Source organism: Andrographis paniculata, unplaced genomic scaffold, assembly GCF_009805555.1.
Source record: "Andrographis paniculata isolate CXL003 unplaced genomic scaffold, ASM980555v1 Contig45END, whole genome shotgun sequence".
Taxonomy (NCBI): domain Eukaryota; kingdom Viridiplantae; phylum Streptophyta; class Magnoliopsida; order Lamiales; family Acanthaceae; genus Andrographis; species Andrographis paniculata.
The window spans coordinates 3196972-3217844 of NW_026137579.1; the positions used below are offsets into that span (position 1 = coordinate 3196972).

The following is a 20873-nucleotide window of genomic DNA, read 5'->3' on the forward strand; positions in this document are numbered from 1 at the left end:
CGAGTGTGATTTAAGGGCATTGTAATATTCCCGTATTAAGACACCCTAAAACCCGATCCAAGTCAAGGTGTGAAGGCGGCCAGAACGAAGAGGACAAAAGCTGAAAATGTGGTTGCAGAATTACTGGAAGAAAAAGTCGTCGTTTTTGGCCCGGGAAAATCTTGGCTTGGCACCTCTTTGGTCAAAGATAGAAGGCTTGAGTTGAACATGGACATGGTGGCGCATTCAACTAGATTATCTCTTTGCATATTTTTTAATGGCTTTATATTTCCATGGTCTTTTTCTTGATAGATAATGTAGCATATATTCAAAATGATATTATTAGAGCTAAATTGCTTTAATTAGCCCACAAGTAATGATGGCATTTTGAATGTTATGACAGATATTTCTTTGAATGTGTGTCGGAAAATTACACTAAATTTCTGAGTCCCGGATCTGCCGGGAGTTATCCAGACCATCTGCGGGCGTAGTACTTGATGAAGTAGCGATACACCCAAAAATAGCACCAACAATCTCTCCCCGCCAATTCTCCCTCCTAAAACTATGGAGCTCCATCTTCCATGCCCTGCACATCAATTGTCACATATTCCCTCAAAGAAGATAGACAAAAGATGCTTTTTCTATTTGGCTTTTGAGCCCCCCTCCTGGCGGTGGTATCAGATTCTCTCCATTGTCAATTCTGTCCGAGATTATTCAAGAAAACGGTTGCCCATTTGGCTATCCATCGATTATCGGAACGGATGCTGGAAAGGTTTTAGTTTTGAGGAAGGTTTGAACGAGCTTGTCTGCGTTCAAACGAGAGCACCATTTTTTGGGGATACATTCACGATGAGGGATTTTGTGTGATTATTGGATGTTTCTCCTTATGTGCCTGTTTAATAATGATTTGCGTGATTGAGATGAGCAGGATTAGGGCCAACTCCCCCCAAGTTGGATTCTTGGCGCTGTTGGTTTGGGCTCTTGTTTTAGGTTCATCACGACCAGTTTTGTGTGTGGATGAAGATGAATATTCCAAGACCGGTAACCCTAATGTCCTGCCACTCGTTACGTCTCTCATCTACAATCAATTTTCGAACCTCACCAGGATATTCAACAAGGAAATTACCGAGAGCTTGGGATATTGCACTCAGAATGTGTTAGTTTATTAATGCCCTTGCCCTGTTCTAAGTTGATTCAAACCTTTTGTCTGCTGCAGATTTTTCCTATTTCTTAACTGAGTTTTCTAAGCCTTACTCATGTCTCAGGGATGCTGATATAAATGGGGCATTCAAATTCTCCAACAATTTGGATTTTCTTAGTGAGTGTGTCAAAGAGATGAAAGGTACTACAGCTTATTCGATCCACAATGTATCTATATATCAGATGAGAGTTGTGCTGCTAAATTAACCATAAAAATGAGGGGTTCATTTTGTTGTTGTAGGTACATTCATCACATTCTCTTAAACCACTTTGCCTGTTAATTTGTGGAAGTTTCAAGCCATTTTATCTATATTTTCTTCACTTTGTAATCCAATAAAGCACGGATTAATCTGTTGTGATCATTGCTGTTATTATAACCTAGAGACATTGTAATGTTAAGCTTTTTGCTTGCTCTTCTTAGTCTGTATGTAGTAATTGAATCGTCGTTTTGCTCAATCCAACAGATGTAACGAAGAGGATCTGTACAGCAGCTGAGATGAAGTTCTATTTTACTGGTTTTATGGACAAAAAGTCTGGTGATGCTCATCACCTAAAACCAAACATAAACTGTAATTTAACATCATGGGTTCCCGGATGCGAGCCTGGTTGGTCTTGTAGTGTTCCTCAAAATGGACAGGTTGACCTAAAAAATTCCCAAGATTTTCCTATAAGGGTGGAGGATAGTCAACCTTGCTGTGCAGGTTTTTTCTGCCCTCAAGGTCTCACCTGCATGATTCGTAAGTCTCTTCATTTCTTGACTATTGGAATTGGCCCGACTATCTGACTTTGGCATCAGAATGGCAGCATGTTAATTGAATCTACATTTAAGTGAACATCTTAAAAGGCTGTATGAATTAATATTGGGGTAACTTCTCTGTGTTATTAAATAAAATCCATCCTATTACTCTTTAACTTATATGTATATTGAATAGCTGTGAGACATTGTGGTTAGATAACAATTCATGTATTAGTAATATGGATATATTGTGCAGTGCTCCAAAAAAATTTCTACTTTCTAAAGTTCCATTCAGTAAGTGTTTTTTTTTAATTGGTGGCCAAGTTCACAGTTTGTAACCGGCCATTGATGCATTGATATTATTAACAGTCTTGCAAGTGACTCATATTTATGTTGTATTATTGAAGCTTGTCCTTTGGGTTCTTATTGTCCACGAGCAACCCTCAATGAAACAACTGGGATATGCGAACCGTAAGTTTATTTTGCAATGTGAACATATGTTTTATATTATTGTACAGCTACTCTATGGTTGTCTGATCTTTGGTCGGTTAAACAAATTTACAGTTATACATATCAATTGCCTCCTGGTAAAACAACTCACTCTTGCGGTGCAGCAGATAAATGGGCAGGTGTCACTTCTAGTGACGAAATATTTTGTACAGCAGGGTCTTATTGCCCTACCACCACCAAAAAGGTTCAATGCACCAAAGGGTATGGATATTATTTGTAATGCATTAACTCAAGTTTACTATCCCTACGCTAATCTTCAATTTTTTGGTGAATGCAGACATTACTGCCTACAGGGATCTACTGAGCAAAGAGGTATACAATCCTAATCATCAAGTTGATTTGCAAATAATGTCATGTGTGAACTGTTGTTGAATGCTAAAAGGTTATTATGTCCCAAGCTCAGAGCAGAAACTGGGCAAAGGCCTCGGCTATTGAAGAAAAGTTACTTTAAGGGCTGTCATTAGAAATTACACTATTAGTTGTCAAGAGCTTCGTAATGCTGTTTTTCCATATACTAACACTTTTGAAGCTTTGCATGAGATTTTTTTACATGTCAAAATTTCAAAGAGGGGAATGCATTTTATTTTATTTTTTCTCAAAATTAGAAGGTTGTTTGGTGTGGTATGGTGGTGCTAGAAGTGAACTGCTGAATGCCTGCCCTGTTTCCTCCAGAGAGAATTGCTATGATTTTATGGAAGTAGTTGGAATAATTAATATAAAGTTCTGTTATCTTTTAATTTTTAAAGATCGATAATATGCCTCTGACAATGTCAGAACTTCGAAACTCTTCTTGGCATCTCATTGGGAAATGCTGATCTTTGAATGTTTTTTTTTGTTTGTGACTCTGACAATAAACCCTTCTTGGAACCTCATTGAGGAATACTGATCTTTGAAGTTTCAGATTTGTTTTTGTGGCTATTATATGTAGGGTTTCACCTGTTACTCTAAAATGTTGCTCGTGCTTGCAGTTTGCTTCAAGTTGAGCACCTGCAATCCAAATACAGATACACAGAACCTGCATGCATATGGATTTCTGATCATTGTAGGTGGAGTTGTCTTGCAAGATCTTCCAAATATGTGTAAATTGAAGAAATGAAAAACCTTTCTGACTTGTGGTTATGCAGGGTGCATTGAGCTTGGTATTGATAGTGTTCTACAATTGCTCTGATCAAGTCCTCACAACTCGCTACGAAAGGCTGGCCAAGTCCAGAGAAAGAGCAGCAAGGAGTGCCCGAGAAACTGCACAGGCAAGACAGAGGTGGAGAATGGTAAAAGATGCTGCGAAAAAGGGTGCTTCAGGCTTGCAACAGCCGTTATCAAGTAGTGTTTCACGTAAATCTACTGATGGACTACATCAACCAAAGGCTCCAGCAAGTGCACCAATAGTTGGTGTATCGAAACCAAAGAAGGACGCAGGTAACTTGACTAAGATGTTACAAAATCTAGAAAATAATGCTGATGGTCACAAGGGTTTCGACATGCAAATTGGAGACAAAAATCTTAAGAAGCAAATGCCCCAGTCCAAACAGCTGCACACTAAAAGTCAAATATTTAAGTATGCATATGGTCAGCTCGAGAAAGAGAAAGCTTGGGAGCAGAAACAGGACTTGACCTTCTCAGGAGTCATTCAATTGGCCACTGACACAGAAAAGAAGACTCGGCCACCGATTGAGCTTGCTTTTAAAGATCTTACTATAACTCTGAGACACAAAAACAAACATTTGATGAGGCGTGTGACTGGGAAATTGTTTCCTGGTCGAATATCGGCTGTCATGGGTCCATCAGGTGCAGGGAAAACAACATTTCTTTCTGCAGTGGCAGGGAAGATAAGGGGTTGTATCATAAGAGGCTCAATTCTCATAAATGACAAGCCTGACCCCATTCAGTGTTACAATAAAATTGTAGGTTTTGTACCACAAGATGATATTGTTCATGGAAACTTGACAGTGGAAGAGAACCTTCGATTCAGTGCTCGATGCAGGTTGCTGGCAATTTATTTTTTTCTCTATAAATTAATGCACTTTTGCACACATGACAAGTTATCAGTAGTTCTCTAAAATTATGGTGGTTTCTGCATACTCACTTTGGATTTCAACACTGTTGTAGGCTTTCTTCAGACATGCCCAAGGCTGATAAGGTTCTTGTCGTTGAAAGAGTTATTGATGCTCTTGGACTACAGGCAGTGAGAGATTCTCTCGTTGGGACAGTAGAAAAGCGAGGCATTTCTGGAGGCCAGAGAAAAAGAGTTAATGTGGGGCTGGAAATGGTCATGGAACCTTCATTACTAATCTTGGATGAACCAACCTCTGGCTTAGATAGTTCATCATCCAACTTACTCATTAAAGCTCTTAGACGTGAAGCTCTCGAAGGTGTAAATGTATGCATGGTTGTTCACCAGCCAAGGTACGATCCACAGCTCTCCTTGTTTTCGATTGCAATGACAAAAAGTAGAATAATGATAATGCATTCATGCCTCCGATAAGTAGCCTTACCCTCAATAACCATGGCATTGTTGTATAGTTCTTTTTACCTGAATTAGAGATTGTTGATAGTGATTATTTAATTTGTCCAAAACCCCAGTTCAGACTCTCTGGATGTTACCTTAGAGAAGTGTTTGACATATAAGTTCCCGAATAATCAATCATGTGCATTAGACAAAACCTCCCACTTTATGTTCTTGTTTTAAATGCCATGATTTAATGCTTTTTTCCTGCTTCAGCTATGCTTTGTACAAGACGTTCGATGACTTGATACTTTTAGCCAAAGGTGGACTTACTGTGTACCATGGACCAGTTAAGAAAGTAGAAGAGTATTTTTCATCCTTCGGAATTAATGTACCTGAACGTGTCAATCCTCCGGATCATTTCATTGATATACTCGAGGGTATATTCAAACCAACTAATGGTGTGACGGCTGAGCAGCTTCCTGTCCGATGGATGCTTCACAATGGCTACCCTGTCCCTCCAGATATGCTTCATTTTTGTGATGAAATTGCAGCTGTCTCTAAAGGTGGAAGTGCTAGTAGTCATCCAACTCTAGGACCATCTGTCAGCGAGAGAGAGCAGGAGCAAGAGCAAGACAACCAGGATAACAATGACCTTTCACAGCTTACGTTTCTTAAAACCAATGACTTATCTAACCGTCAAACGCCTGGTTGGCTTCGACAGTTCAGATATTTCCTTGGAAGGTAGTTAATCTGACCCCTTTTATCGCTTACGGAGTCTGATTTGAATCCCGATATGAGATACTAAGCCTTCCTTGGTTTGACTCTGCAGAAGTGCGAAACAACGGCTACGAGAAGCTAAACTACAAGCAGCTGATTTCATGATCCTTCTACTTGCTGGAGCATGCTTGGGAACTCTTTCAAAAACACCAGGCGACACATTCGGCTACTATGGCTATATGTATGCCGTGATTGCCGTTTGTAAGTAGACTTCCATTCATAAAAATGGTGCTAGAACTTGGGGACTTTACCACAATTTATATCCCCAATGCTTATCATTCTAGTTTCACATTGGCAGCACTCCTGTGTAAAATATCTGCTTTACGATCATTTTCGCTGGACAAGCTACACTACCGACGAGAAAGGGACAGTGGGATGAGCAGCCTGGCGTATTTCCTGTCCAAGGATACAGTTGATAACTTCAGCACTTTGGTGAAGCCTGTGGTGTTTCTTTCTATGTTCTATTCTTTCAACATTCCACGATCGACGTTCATGGAGAACTATGCCGTTCTGCTCTGCCTGGTGTATTGTGTAACTGGGATAGCCTATGTACTCGCCATCTTCCTCCAGCCTTCTCAAGCCCAACTGGTAAAAAACTCCATTAGTACATTTCAATTCCAAGAAGAATTCAGGGGTGGTTTTTTTGAATTTTTGGCTGACAAAAACACATTTTGGTTGCTGATCTTGGGCAGTGGTGTGTGCTGCTTCCTGTAGTGATGACTTTGGTATCGAATCAAGGCAGAGACGATGAGGTTATAAGAGCTGTAAGCATCTACTGCTACCCCACCTGGGCCTTGCAAGCATTTCTCACAGCAAATGCTCAAAGGTCAGTCAGCAGAAACATAAAAATATTATTTTTTTTTAAAAAAAAGAATGCAATGTAGAGCTCTATAACATCCAGGCACTAGAGTTGAATCCAACCCATTTTCTTGTTTCCGCAGATTCTCGGGAGTTTGGCTGATAACTCGGTGTGCAGAGCTGAATGATTTAGGGTACAATGTTCATAACTGGACTCTGTGTCTAGTCTCACTCATAGTCAGTGGCATACTGTGCAGGATTCTAGCTTTCGTTTGTTTGATTCTGTTTGGAAAGAAATGATTCTTTTTTGGGTGTTTTTGTGTGGCTGTTTTTTTGCACAGAAAGTAGAGTAGATTAGCTAATGGGCACTACCACACTACTACACACCCACGATTGTTGTATAGGTAGCTTAGCTTAGCTTAGCTTAGCTAGCTAGTTGGCATCACTTTTTGGGGGTGGGTAGGCGGGCACACATTAAATGCTCTGGTACAGATATTCTTGGCTGTTGGCACTCATCCATCATCAGATCTTTTTTTTTTTTTGTAGTTTGTTATTACAATTATTATAACATGTGTTATTCTCAAGTTCCAAGCTCTGTCATTGTCAGCAACAGCAATCAATCTACCCACCATTTGTTTCAAGAGATTTTTTTCTTTTTTTTCTTTGTATCTGTTGGTTTTGACAATGGAAAGAATGAGGAAACCCTTTTGATCTGATAAGGAATCTGGATGGACTTAACTCGCAATCTAAAAAGTGTTTCTTGCTTCAAACAATTTTTCAGATGATAATGGTGTAATAATTAATAATCTTAAAGAATGTGGAACTTGTGTGAAGAAAAAAAAAAAAAAGCGAAAGACAAGGGTCAACGAGGACGAAGGGGGAGACGGAGACTGCAGTAGTACGGACGTCACACGAATCTCTTTTTTTCAACAAAAATAAAATAAAAATTCATTCTTGATTGTCACACTGTGACTGCACAACGGCACGGCGGACGCCAGACCACATATTCCATTACAGCTTTGTAATATCGCTTTCGATTCCGCCGAATAAATTGTGCGCTGCTGTACCGACTTTACCTTTCTTCCACGGCCCATCCTTTTCTGCTTATTCTCCCCTCTGTTTCTCTCTCTCTCTCCCCCTTGCGCGCGCGCGCACGGAGACATCGCTGGAAGCTGGAGCTTCGAGGTTAGCCGCTTGCTTCTGTTTATGCTCCTGTTCTTTGTGCTTTTTTACTTTGTGGATTTGTTGTGATCTTGTCTTGTTAAAGTTCATGTCTCTGTTGTTTCACGTACTCTCTGCGCTACTCCTGGATCTTCGAGATTTGTGTATTCGTTTCTGTTTTAGGGTTGTTCATACTGAGTAAATTTGAAGGTGTTTATGCATGATAGCATTGCCATTTCGGATTATCTTGCTCAAATAATTGTACAATTTGTAGCATAAGGGGGTGTAATTTTGTGTTCAATCAATTTCTGAGTGAACTCATGGCCATGGTAAAATCGTAAAAAGAATCTGCTTTCTCTTATGGAATTCCCACAAACATTTGAGCCTTGGAAGTAAGTAGGCACGAGTTCAGGGTCAGTAGGTAGTGAAATGGTTTGGTGACCTTGTCAGTTGCTTCCATGGCTCTTTTGAGGTTGCAAGAGTGAAGAGGATCGTATGTTGTAAGTTTTAGCGGAGTCACTTGGTTGTTCTTTGGATACAGTTAGCCTTGGGTTACTTAGCTGATTGATTTTGTGGGAAAAATTCTGTGACTTTAATTAGAATGCTTAACTGTAAAGGAATGTCTGTTTTGTCTTGACTAATGTGTAGAAAGTTGAATGGATGAACAATGTCAGTTGTGATGTATACCTTTTATGCTTACATGCCTTGTTCTTGTTGGTTTACTCGTAGATGCATTCGCACTTTTGTCGTGTTGCGACATTAGATGTAATATGGCAATTGTTGAATGCAATTAATTGCAAATCTATGCTAACTATGAACTTCACTTTGATCTTTATGGATTTAACTTTTTATCTGTTGAATATGGACCAATTAGGAGTCTCGGTGATGATATCAATCTGAAAGAATTAGTTTCAATGATCTGTCCTTTTCTTTTGGGTCGTTATGTTTGTTATCTGTTCATGCTTTAAATGCTATTCCTCGAATAGAATATCTGTTTTTAAGGTTAAATTAAGCAGTGGTAATACTTGCGATTCGTTTTCGACAACATTTATCAGGTCATGGAGAATGGGCCACCAACAAGTGGATTTGAAGATGGTGCAATTGATGTTGAGCGATTGCTTGTAGAACCGCAAGACGGTCATGTCTCGGTGGATAGTGTAATATCATTTCATGAGAAGATACCAGAGAATTCCATGAACCAGGAGGAGACTTCCCACAATTTTGGTATGGCCAAAGTTCAATCGATCAAGAACCTATCCAATTCTAAATAATTTACTTTTAAGATTTAGCATTTAATTCAGTTATATATGTATGAATAATCTAAGGGACGGTATAATTTTCTTTCTTCCATTTCCGACGAACTCCATATTGTATGCAGGTGTGTCAACTGCCGGCATTGCTCTTGAAAATCAAGATATTCTGAATAGAGATGTATGTCTTTGATGGTTATTCTTCTTTAATGGTCAAATTTGCGGCGAATTATGCTTTTCTCATCGTCTCTACATGGTTGTGTAGGTGCTTGTTTCGATGCAGAATGAAGTTGAAGTGGGATATTTTAGGATGCAAAATGATTTCTGTAGCATGGGAGAAGATTATCTTTTAGGTCTGAATTCTTCTCCTTTTACAGTAATAAAAGCTTACGCGACTTCGTCTCCATCACCAAACACTGATTCTATAAAAAGATGTTACTGTCTTGGATATGATGCAGGTGTTGAATTCGCCGAGAGTATTACAAATCTTGATTATGGTTTAAGCGGAGGCTTGCAGACGTCTGTTTCAGATGGAACTATCTTGCCATCTACAGCTGGCATCGATGCTTCTTGGAAAGTAGATCCCTTTAGAATAATGGAACTTTCAAAATGCCGAAGAGACCATCTTAATATTGATAGTTCTGATTACGGCGAAATTTCTGATTGTCACCATGAGCCAGAAACATTGGCCAAGAAGAAGCCTCTAGAATTGCCCACCGCTTTACCAGATCTCGGCAAGTTCAATGACATTTCAAGCTGCTCTTTTCAGTTGTCTGACGAGAACGATTCCAGCCATTCTCCATCCATTGAAGTTATGTCGAATCCAAAGAACGAGAAAACCAGTGAAGTTGTGGTGAAAGAACAAGGCATTTTTATGCAGGACAGAGTTGTAACACTGTCGGATCAAGCTAGCTCCGTCGATGCCTTCCCTAAGCAAAAGAGGTCGCGGAAGCCCACGCAGAGATACATTGATGAAGTGGCGGAAGCTTTCTCAAGGCAATGTAAGAAAAGGCGGGAGGCTTCTTCGTCGGCACTCAAGGATAAGTCCTTACGCATTGTTAATGATAACAAGAAAAGTTATATGGTATGTAGAGCAAGCAGATTGCCGGCTGAAGAGCCATCTGTCAAAGCTATTCAAGTGCCGTTTGCTTCCATATCGCAGAAAGAATGTCCAAACAGTCGATCTGACCAAATGGTAAATCTTAGAGCAAAGATCATATGGTTTTGGTACAATTAACTAATGTTTGGTAACTTTCATGTCCGTATGTATTTTATTCCAATAATTTGAAGTTGAATTCGATGTTTCTTGAACAGCTGCATGGTTCAGACAGAAGAAATCTGACGAGTAAGTCGAGAGATGACCTTACCACTCCAGATGATGATAAGGAAAGAGATGACTGTACCCGAAGTGGTCACTTAAAGAAAACAGACGACAACTTAAAGGCACCATGTATGAAGAAAAGGGTCAATTATGGCGGTGCATCTCATTTAAGGAAACGAGATTACAATCCTCGGCCCCTAAGTCAGAAGAAATGGGATGAAATGCTTGTAGAAAGCCCAAGAAAAGGGGATGATTGTCTCACTGCACTAAGGCAAATGAAGAGAGATTATTACATCGCAGCTGAGAGCCACGAGGAAGTCAGCAGTCGAAGGAAGCATCACAGACTATGGACTATTGCAGAAGTTAGAAAACTTATAGATGGTGTCTCCAAATACGGCGTTGGTAGATGGAGCCGTATCAAGAAGCTCTTCTTTTCTTCGTCCACTCACCGGACTGCAGTTGACCTCAAGGTGAATGTGCTTTCTTTTCTTTTATACTTTGTATAAACATCATATATGCTCGGAATCTCTCATTATTGGCTGCTTATGCTTTGCACAGGACAAATGGCGAAACCTTTTGAAAGCAAGTGGTATTCAGGGCCAGGGCAATCAACAGGTTTGTCCTTTGCTAAATCTTGCATCTTTATTTGAGGTAGGTTGGAATAATCCAATGGCTGTTGCAGGGAGAGAAGAAACGGAACCTGGCATGGCGACCTCTGCCGAAGTGCATCCTGCGGAGCGTTTGTGAATTGGCTACTATGCATCCCTATCCGAAAGATCGGAAGCCCAAGATTGCAGGCCTTCTCTGTGATTCTCCTGATAGAAGTGCTGATATAACTCTCAGTGATTACAGAAGGATCCTGCGGAGCATAAACAGCAATTAATTCTCTTAAAAGAGTGCCTAAGAATGTTATACATCATCATATCTCAGAACTGACGTTTAAGTCCCTAGTATGCTTACAGTAACTGAACATGTCTGGTTTTTGTGAACACAGACCGTTATCCATCTTCAGCTACTTCACTGCTATAACAAGTTCAATCCCAATTATGGGTATATACTATGCGATCCTGTTTCAAAGTTAGGGCTAGAAGTAAAGAACCTAATGTGAATTGGGATTCAGAAATTATTGTCACTCGTGTGGAAAAGTAAGAGGTAAAAAGGTAAGAACAATGCATTGAAGTATTGAGATGCCAGCTAATGGGTATTCAGAAACACACATGACACACCCAGAATAGATTCACCAGTCCAATCAAATCAAATAATCATCCATAGATATTTTACAAAACACATAAGTAATTTAATTGATTGGATGTATGTATGTATATGTATGCATGCATGCAGTAGTCATGGGGGGTAATGGGAGTACGACCGTGTGGGCAAATGTTGCAGAGATGATAAGAGTGTTTTGAGGTGTCACCAACATGCATGCATGTCTCCTACCCCCCCGTGTGAGCCCTCATTTGGACCCACTCATCATGTGCCCCCATTTATAAGCTTCCTTAATTAAGACAACCCCCACTATTTACTTGTCTGTCGAATTCTTCCCCAAAATATCCATATATACATACATACATACACACACTACTTTTGCCATGGAAACCCAGGGAAATGGCACTCTGTGTTCATTTATTTTCACAGCTCATGTACTTGCAGCTTTTCGAAACCATGGACTTTAATGAGACTCTGAATCCATTTTCAACCATACACTGGTTTTGTGATTAGTGTGAAAACACAAGTGCTTCTATACACCAAAGAAGTAGATGTAGACCCATTACCCTTTTTCTGTTAATTTTCACTCCTAAGCATCGGTTATTGTTATAATGCATGAAAATATGTAGAAATAATGACCATGTCAAACCTGGTTTACCTTACTGCATTACATTTCTTTCTCAGTTCTTGAAGACAGCGAAGTGATGTGCTTCTGGTTTCTGGTTTTGAGGCTGAGGCAACAAAGTATGGTGGCTTATCAGGTCAGAATTCAGAAAACAGAGAGACAAGATTTGCAAAAATTATGTGATATAATTTCCTGAGTCAGGTCAGGGATAGAGTTATGTGCCCACATAAAGAATACAACCAGTACGGTCAGTACTTGCTTCCTGTACTTATGATTCATGAACATATGATCCCGTAATTTGATAATCTCCTTATCCTAAAAATAAATCACTAACTGACAATATTTTTATACCATGGCAATCTAAACATCATTAGTCAGCAAATTAGGAAAGCTGTCATGAAGTAGTTGACTGATTTGGAACCTTCAACTCAAGTGCATCTTCATGAATTGAATTCTCTTAACCCTGATTCAAGAACCACCACCAACCCTTACAGTTGTCTATTGGTCAAATTAACAGGATGTAAAAATGAACGCATCTGCATCTGTATCTCCATCTCCTTCCATAATGTAGAGAGAGAGAGAGAGATACAAAGAGAGAAGGTTGATTTTTTATAATATCTATGAAGAGGGTTATAAGAGGATATTGCACTTTGCCCAAGAAGCTTATCTATCCCATCCCTATTTCGTATCTTATCTATTCTTTCACTCTACTGGTGGGTCTAACTTCGAGAGATCACAGAGAGAGAAGATTCTGTGCTGCTGATTGATATATCCTCTTTTTTTATAGCAGAAATGTTAATCTCAATCATGCAATGCATGTTCGTACAATTTCGTATAGAGATGCAATACTAAATAAGGGAGAGAAAGGTACATCTGATCAATCTGCACTTTTTTTAAAAAACAAATCACTGTCACACTAAACTTACCTCTTAGCTACACCCATATTTGTCAAACCATTTAATGTTCTAAAACCCTTGGCTCTTTCCAACTCTTTATATAAGCCTTTCCTATTCCTGACATTCAACCAACACCAATCCCCAAAAATAAGTACACCACGGCAATCCCATCAGTCCTATAGTGCAAAGTTCTAAACACATAGATGAATTTTAGGACAGGAAAGATTCTCAAAGCATGCATGAAAAAGTGGGGAAGAATGAGTCAAAGAGTCATACCTTGTGCAGCCTGCGAAGGGTGCTGCAAATGGTCTGAATGGACTTTGATGCACCAAGAGAAGATTAGTGTCCCGAGCGATGTGCCCAAGGGTCATATGGTGGTGTATGTGGGAGAATACCACAAGAGGTTTGTGATTAAAGTTACCTTACTGAAGCATCCACTTTTCCAGGCACTCTTGGATCAAGCTCAGGAAGTTTATGATTTTGCTGCTGACCCAAGGCTTTGTATTCCCTGCGACGAGAGTATCTTCCTCAGTGTTATTCAGTGCGCTAAATCTCCACAGGATCGACGACTGTGCACCTTCTTATGACAGTTTTGCAGCAAGCATTGACTCTGCAGCATATCTCATTCATTGTCATTTAACTCCTTAACATATCGTATAACATGTTCAAGCGCAATATGTATATTCATTCTTCTGCGGTGCCTGAATAGCAGCTTTAATCATTAAGCAATTTTCTTCAGCGAGTGCTTCAGCCAGTGTGGTATGTAAACACGTGAACTATAACCCATTTAACTAGTAATAACCACCCCTTGATTCTTTCAATTCAGTAACATTTCTTTGTTTGGCCTTTCGATTGTCAAGTTAAAGCTTCAGTTAAAAGGCCATCAAGCAATTGAAGAAGCTACAGCTAGAGGCCAGACAATGTTTCAAATCTTCCCGACTCTTTAAATTTATTGAACTTAGTTGAACATTGTCTAGGATCTCTTTAAAACATAGTGAAAGTTCAAAAGCAACAAAGAAGAAGCCAATCAAATTCAGATTGCAGAAACCATAGTATTCGAAGACCTCACTTGCTCATATTATAGCACAATCACTTTAAGGCATCTATTTTTGTTTACTGGAAATTCATGCTCAATAACCCAGGCAGGGAAAATACTACTAGTATGAATGCAGCAGTAATAATTTACCTTTGTAAACAAGATAATTTACAGTGAAGCAGTAAAAAATATAATTTAGGATAGCAATGTAGGCAAAATTACGTCAATACTGCCCCACCCTATGAAATTCAAAAAAGGTTGAACTGCAAAAATGGGCTGAGCCTCTTTTTTTTTTTTTTTTTTTTTTTTATGACGTGGGAATCTGCAGTCGCTACCGAAAGTGCGCACTAGGTAAACCCCCTATTTTTGCCTTTGCATAATGAAGAACGACAGCTTCTTTATGATATATAATCTCTTTGTTGAAGAACTATTCCATGGAGTAGGACATGATGTCATCCAAACAGAATGACATGGAACAGATATAAAAACCTATCAATAGACTGTTAACAGAGGTTAGCCCACAAACAGAATAGTAAATTGATGCTGCAGCTTCATTCAAAGCAAGAAGAGGAAGTGAATGAAAATTTCAAGATTGATGTCACGACATGACAAGATACACTCGCTACCTATACTCCACAGATGCAGCAAAAGACAAGGACAGACTTATGATTGCTTGAGGATTGATTTATCAAGTGGGCTTTGAATAAGTGTGAATGAGATGCACATGTTGGTGGGCATAACACACATGTAGCTCAAGGTTTAGTTAAGACCCTCTTATATTTTAATCCAGCGTGTGCTAAGTGCTAACTTTCTTTCTCAAGTACATTTTTCTACCCTTTGCTTTTTCCTCCTTCACAGCTTTTTCCCTTTTTCACTCATACTTGCCAACTTTAACAATCAATATGACGAAATTTGTTAGTATTTTTGCTCAGCTCATGCTATTTTTATTATCATAACCATGGCATCTGATGCAGTAAAGCATATGCAACCTACTTATGAAATTCAAACATTTTCTCTTGAACAGCTTCAAGAGATAGCATATTTCCACTATATTTATCATCTTAATTTTCCAGTTCTTCAAGTTGATAGCCCCTCAGAATCACATATGGATTTGATTTGTTTGTCTAGAGTTGATTAAAGCAGTAAAAATATACATAAGGTATGAAAACAGTTTAAGCATATATATTTGCAGAAGGTTAGAAATAATGTATAACAAAAACAGTGATTAAGCAATTAACAATTGCAAATATCTCACTTTGTAAAAAATATATATATATCACTTTGTTCTGCATAGCTAGTTTCCAAAACAGCAGTTAGTTGCTCATTGATCAGTACACCATGCTATCAACTAGAGTCAACAAAAATCTAGCTAATCTAGTAGCATCTAGTACCTGTAAACTTTTGATCCTATTTTGTACACAATCATATGGTGTTCACTTTAAGGGAAGCAGTCTAGAACTCTGGAGAAGTCTAGGAAAGGATGTACCCGCAAATGTTTCTGCAATTGCTTATCAATATCTTCAATAATCAGTTTGAGGCGTGTCCCCATGCACCCTGAGTTTCTGTATTAGATTGAACAGTCTGAAGTCTGACAGGTGAAATGATAGTCCTTTTTGGAGTTGATGCTGTTGGTGCTGTAACAGGCAAAGCACGCACCATATTCCTAAGGTGTGGAGCAGGGGATCTGATAGGGTAGCCCGGTTAAATGTTGCTTGAGATGGAGGTGGGAATGTTTTGAGTTGAGCTGACTGTAGGACCCGAATGACCCACTTCAGTGCCTCGATTCATGCTCGATCCAAGCTCCTCCGGAATAAAGTTACTAGCTACTGCTAAATAACAGTGTGTCAAAAGCTACATTGTGGTGACAGCATTATAACATAACTTCAGTCATGTCTGAATTTAAATATCAAATGCAGTCAAATAATCATTCTTCTCATGCAAGAATTAGGTTCCCACAGAATGCAGAGCTATAAAAGTGGTAATTTTGACATTGCTTCAGAAAATCAAATGCATGGTAGTTCAACTTGAATTACCCCAAACCTTGAGGGACAGTTATATCTTTCAAACTACTTTTCTTCATGATAACCTCAGCTAACACTTTATGTTTAAGGACCATGTCGCATCTAGCTTCAAGAACTCTAGTCTCCTCCACAAAATCCACATCAGCATTCTGAAGCAGCATATCATACTTTTTACGAATTTGATCAACTTCCTTCTCACATGCCATTTGCAATTCCACTTTCTTCATTATGTCAAAAAATAGCTGAAAGTTAATCATGAGTGCATATCAACGAAAGGAATTGTTGAAAATAATTTTAAAAGGGAATACCTTGTCTAAATGCAGTTTTAAACTTTCATCTCTCTGTTTCTTTAGTCTGTCCAATTCTATTTGGAGTTCAATACATTCAAGTTCTGGTGTCACAATGCCAGTGATTTGAGAGGCTTCTGGATTTTCACAATTCAAAATAGGTTGTGAATTAAGGACCTGAATAACAATCCCAGGTTCTCCCCAAACTTCCAACGTGGGTGGTTCTGTGTATGCAGTTTGCAGAGGCTCATCCCTAGTTGGTTGTCGAACAGAAAATTCCAATTGGCAGGTTGAATTTCTATGGCCATCATGATAGTGAATTTCACTGATTGTGCAAGAAGGAATATGACCACAAACAGAATCTCGTGCCTCAATGCTGGAGATTTGAGAGGCAATTGGATGCCCACAACTCAAAGAAGTTGGTGAAACAAATGCTTGATTGATAGTGCCTGATTCTCCTTCATCTTCCACTGTAGGTGAAACAAATGCTTGATTGATAGTGCCTGATTCTTCTCCATCTTCCACTGTAGATAGTGCAGCACGTGCATTTTGCAGAGGCATCTCTTTTCTTGAATGTTGAACTGAAGATTTCAGCCGTTTGGAAGAAGTCTCAACAGATTGTTCAGTAGGGCCGATATGATCATTTTGACTGGTTGAGCATGAAGGGATATGACTATGTTGATCAGGCAGCAGCTGTGGAAGTGAAGCAGTGAGACCAATCATTTGAAAGACTTTGGAATGAAACATATTTATTTGTAAACAATTTCACCAGATAAGTGAAGCATCTACACTACAGACGCAGAATGGAAGAGAAGAAGCCACTTTACAGGATCATACTTGCTGATATATGGACAACACAATCAAAGAAACAACACAATCCCAAAGGATGGCATGTTAGCAAGACATCCAGTAAATGCCAACTAAAAACTAATGACACAGAAGGAAATAAGAAACCCCGCATTGCTTACTAGGGACTGTGGTTCCTTTGTAATTGGTTCATCCGATTCATTTTGTTGGGCTGCTTCTACCCTTCTGTCCAGTGCTAATGTGTTGTGTTTAGCTTTCCGGTGGACTAAACCGTCTCTTGTTTGGCCTGGATACATAGTTTTGAAAGGAATTACTTAAGTCAAAACATATGATGATATTCATTTGAGCAAATATTAAGTCCTTATATATATACCAACTGTTCAACGACAAAAATACGATGTAAATACCTGGATCTTTGGTTTGTTTGTTTCGACGGTAAAGCATCTCTAGAGTCTTGCTTGCAGAAATTCCATGAACAATGGTTCTGGGTGCCTTTCTGCAGTCCTTGGAAGTTGTGTCTGTCCTGACAGATTGTTCGGCCAAACCATCAATGTTTTGCCATCTTTTTCTAGTCCTTGGTGATTGACGGGAAAAGTATCTCCACCTTTGGTTCCTTCCCACTAGTAGTTTTGTCCAGAAAACATTTGGTGCTTCTGTGACTAGCATCCCCTCCGTTGTCGAAAAATTGTCCATATGAGGCAATTCTACTTCACCGAGTAAAGAGATGTTCCCAGAATATAGACCTCCAATCTGCTGTACTTTGACGATAACTGATTTTCTATTACAAGTGTTACTCTTATTATTGCTGGACAATAAGGCCAACAATTCAGTTAAGACCTCCTCCACAAAGGAGTCCTTATAAGAAGCAGGAGAACGTGCATCATCAATACTTAAGTTGTGGAACTCATCTAGCATCTTAAATAAATAGGAGGCACCCCATGTCACCATGCCATGGTACATACTGTGCTTTGCATTTACTATATTGCCTTCTGGAGACTTGCCCTGCTTGGCAAGGATCAGTGCCTTTTCTTCCACAGTGTGAGATGAATATAAGCGAAAGATCTTCACGGCCGCAAATTTGGAATCTAGCTTTATCTTCTGCAAAGCCCTCAAATCATTCATAGGGTCCAAATCACTGTTGAAGATAACAACAGTGTCTATATTTGAAAGTTCCACACCTGGAACACAGCACCGAGTTTCCATCAAGCAAACAAAATTGCCATTCCCTTTATCATTGAAGTTTTTTAACGCTTCACGCCTTCTAGCCCGATACAATGACCCTCCAACTATCCGTACAAAAGAATCCTTCCCAAACTTTTCATGAATAATGTCATCCAAGATATCCCCAATTGAAACGCATCCCGTGCCCTCATGTAACTGTTGTATTGCGGCATATTAAAAGAGAGAACTATCACAATATTGGAAGTTATATTCAAAGCATGATTTTAAGGGAAAAAAGATAAAATAATAATAAGAAGAGTCCACACTGAAGAGAATATAAAATAATCAGTTGGTAGCCAGTAATCTAAAAGACAAATAGGTATTTGCATCTACCCACATGAATACTATAAATAGGTTACAATAGTAAAAAGGTTTGAAACCTTTCTATATACTAAAATTAATAGGAGTAAGATCAGGTTAAAGCAGGAAATAGTTGAACCAACCTGATAAAGGATAAGTACTCTCAATCCTCGATTTCTTATCTCCAGAAGCATCTTGTAAAGGAGAAGCAATTTGTTGCTCAACCTAATCTCTGCATCCAACCGTTCACATTCAGGAAGCCCTTGTATCAAAGAGGTACGCGAAGACGAGTCCACAAGATAAGGATGATCACAACACTGAGGAAGAAAAATATAATCAAATCAGAAAGACTAAAATCAGACATACCACATCAAGCAAAATCCAAAAGGACATTTTGTGAAAATCCAAACCTTTCTGATAGAGAGAAGTGTGTCACGGAGGAAATCCGAGGCCTCATGCTTTAGAGGAGAGCATAATACTGGTGCATTTGAAAAGAGATAGCCACAATATAGTTCAATTTGAACATTTGAGAGCCTGACAGGAACCCAGTGCTCAACAAAACTCGTGGTAGACTCGAGTTCATTTGCGGCAGATTGTGCCAAAATTTTGTTCTGCACAGACGTGTTCAAGTTACATTGATTTTCCAGCTTTTGCTTCCTTTTCTGCAACTTAATTATAATAAAACCTCAATAAAATCAGTACAATATATCATTAAAAACCATTGTCAATGTGGATTAAGAAAGTGAAAGCACAAGCTTAAGGTACACAATATGCACTTGTTTTCCAAAATATCTGCCCAAAGACAGCTAGAAAGTTCAATCCGCAGCAATGTGATAGTAAAGAGATATCTTCTCTAACATGTATATTACTAAACCAAAATGGTTAACAAGTTCAGCAGAGAGCAATTAAGAAAACCGTGTGAATTGTGTCAATGAAACTTACTGCAGTTTGATTTGAACCATTACTTATGTCCGCCTGACCTTGATCAATATCAATCACCCGTCTCAGCACAAAATCCAGCCTATATAGCAAAGTACCATGTTTTTCAACTATTCAACTGACTGAAGGGATAATGAATAAATGTAACACCAAAGCAGCATTTGGCATATCTGAAATTAAAACCAATAAGCAGTGAATGATTTGAACTGTTTCAAGCGCTAGTACCTTTCTTGAACAGGGGATGAACCAGAACCTGAACCAGAACGAGAGCTACGTTCATCTGTTGTGTCATCTGGGTCCACTAGGATTGGGTCAGCTATATCTCCCCCACTTTGAGCGGGCCTAGGGCTTTTCACAACTGAATGATCTGCCAAATGGAAATGATATCTTTAGCAGAACATGCACAATCTATCAAATATTCCAGATAGTTCAGTCACATGAAGCCAAAAACATTAAATAAATGTTAGCAGATGGCCCCATTTCCATAAATTTCAGATCCCTATATGATTGCACATCACTACAAGTAGATTAGAATAAACATATAAGAACACATATAAACAAATTACCTGATTTCTTGACCCTTTTGGCCCGTGATATTAGAAACTGTCTAAACGCACGCCCACTTAGCCTCTTTGATTTTGGAACATTAGCCCACAGATTATCTTCCCCCTCAGTTTCAATACCGTTTCTTCCATTATCTTCTTCACTCATACTACCCTCTGTTTTTTCTCTCTGAGCTTACAGAGAAAAATATATCTCACAGACAGCACATCCCAGGTCAGTTATGGAAATGCTTCGTTTCCTAAGATTACAACCATCAACAGACCACGTAAATACAAAACCTGTAGGCTACGATTTTCATCACCCACACTCTCGTTCCTAATACACACGAGTACACGACAATGCACTTTCAGAAAAAAACCTAGAACAATCACACACACCCTTTATACAAACATCGTCCATGCTTCCCTTAAAAATGCAAGCAACCCAGTTTTCAGCTTCTACTACTCGTCAGTTATTCCCCAGAATATATATACATTATATATATATATATATACACGTGAAAAAAAAAAAAAAAAAAAAAAAACACCGATTTTATAAACACTAAAAACAAAAACAAAAAGGCATTACGTACCACGAACTTCGACCCACACCCAAAACACTGACGGGAAACGGTAGCGTATAAATATCACGATGAAAAGCATATAGCAATATCCCTCAAGAGAATGAGGTAGGCGCAGCGGTAGCGCAAGCACTTGCAAAAAACGTGACAGTCTTCGAAAACTACAAAGATGAATCTGAAAAGTTCCTCCCCTCGATTTGGGTTTATTCTCAGACCCCAAACTTTGGAGTA

General features: G+C 39.0%; 3 protein-coding genes and 1 long non-coding RNA gene across 7 annotated transcripts; 2 read left to right on the forward strand and 2 right to left on the reverse strand.

Moving 5' to 3' along the window:
• The first annotated feature begins 8 nt into the window (after positions 1-8).
• Positions 9-6986, forward strand: LOC127252268 (putative white-brown complex homolog protein 30). Its single transcript, XM_051276389.1, has 15 exons — positions 9-216; positions 383-1135; positions 1245-1321; positions 1644-1916; positions 2323-2386; positions 2480-2626; positions 2703-2737; positions 3394-3467; positions 3550-4406; positions 4532-4828; positions 5145-5612; positions 5701-5849; positions 5947-6236; positions 6341-6474; positions 6590-6986. Exons 2-15 carry the CDS (start codon positions 882-884, stop codon positions 6744-6746), a joined length of 3276 nt encoding a protein of 1091 aa, XP_051132346.1. The 5' UTR covers positions 9-216; positions 383-881; the 3' UTR covers positions 6747-6986.
• Positions 6987-7470: 484 nt separating this feature from the next.
• LOC127251806 (uncharacterized) lies at positions 7471-11231 on the forward strand. Its single transcript, XM_051275681.1, has 8 exons — positions 7471-7631; positions 8663-8831; positions 8986-9038; positions 9123-9210; positions 9316-10052; positions 10172-10648; positions 10737-10793; positions 10861-11231. The coding sequence occupies exons 2-8, from the start codon at positions 8666-8668 to the stop codon at positions 11059-11061; spliced, it is 1779 nt and encodes a 592-aa protein (XP_051131638.1). The 5' UTR covers positions 7471-7631; positions 8663-8665; the 3' UTR covers positions 11062-11231.
• On the reverse strand, positions 11179-14173 carry LOC127251807 (uncharacterized). The gene is made up of 3 exons (XR_007838969.1): positions 12364-14173; positions 12046-12118; positions 11179-11245 (listed from the first exon to the last, which is right to left on the reverse strand). It is a non-coding gene; the product is annotated as an uncharacterized LOC127251807 (long non-coding RNA).
• A 92-nt stretch (positions 14174-14265) lies between these two features.
• Positions 14266-20862, reverse strand: LOC127251477 (uncharacterized). 4 transcript variants are annotated; one of them, XM_051275188.1, is made up of 11 exons: positions 20655-20862; positions 20086-20321; positions 19745-19886; positions 19523-19601; positions 18991-19191; positions 18724-18897; positions 17467-18436; positions 17221-17345; positions 16274-16945; positions 15985-16186; positions 14266-15770 (listed from the first exon to the last, which is right to left on the reverse strand). In XM_051275188.1, exons 2-11 carry the CDS (start codon positions 20228-20230, stop codon positions 15646-15648), a joined length of 2835 nt encoding a protein of 944 aa, XP_051131145.1. In that variant the 5' UTR covers positions 20231-20321; positions 20655-20862; the 3' UTR covers positions 14266-15645. The 4 variants fall into 4 exon arrangements, with proteins under 4 accessions (XP_051131145.1, XP_051131144.1, XP_051131146.1 ...); XM_051275187.1 differs by having other exon boundaries at positions 18991-19248; XM_051275190.1 differs by having other exon boundaries at positions 15690-15770; positions 15978-16186; positions 18991-19248.
• Between the last annotated feature and the right edge of the window lie 11 nt (positions 20863-20873).

Coding starts and splice junctions, on each gene's coding strand:
- LOC127251477 (XM_051275187.1), bottom strand. CDS start 20,230: ATGAGTGAAGAAGATAATGGAAGAAACGGTATTGAAACTGAGGGGGAA. Junction 19,602..19,744: donor TCATCCCCTGTTCAAGAAAG/GTACTAGCGCTT, acceptor TTTGCTATATAG/GCTGGATTTTGTGCTGAGAC. Junction 16,187..16,273: donor TAAAACTGCATTTAGACAAG/GTATTCCCTTTT, acceptor GACATAATGAAG/AAAGTGGAATTGCAAATGGC.
- LOC127252268 (XM_051276389.1), top strand. CDS start 882: ATGATTTGCGTGATTGAGATGAGCAGGATTAGGGCCAACTCCCCCCAA. Junction 2,738..3,393: donor GGGATCTACTGAGCAAAGAG/GTATACAATCCT, acceptor TCGTGCTTGCAG/TTTGCTTCAAGTTGAGCACC. Junction 5,850..5,946: donor GTATGCCGTGATTGCCGTTT/GTAAGTAGACTT, acceptor TCACATTGGCAG/CACTCCTGTGTAAAATATCT.
- LOC127251806 (XM_051275681.1), top strand. CDS start 8,666: ATGGAGAATGGGCCACCAACAAGTGGATTTGAAGATGGTGCAATTGAT. Junction 8,832..8,985: donor GGAGACTTCCCACAATTTTG/GTATGGCCAAAG, acceptor TATTGTATGCAG/GTGTGTCAACTGCCGGCATT. Junction 10,053..10,171: donor ACAGTCGATCTGACCAAATG/GTAAATCTTAGA, acceptor TTTCTTGAACAG/CTGCATGGTTCAGACAGAAG.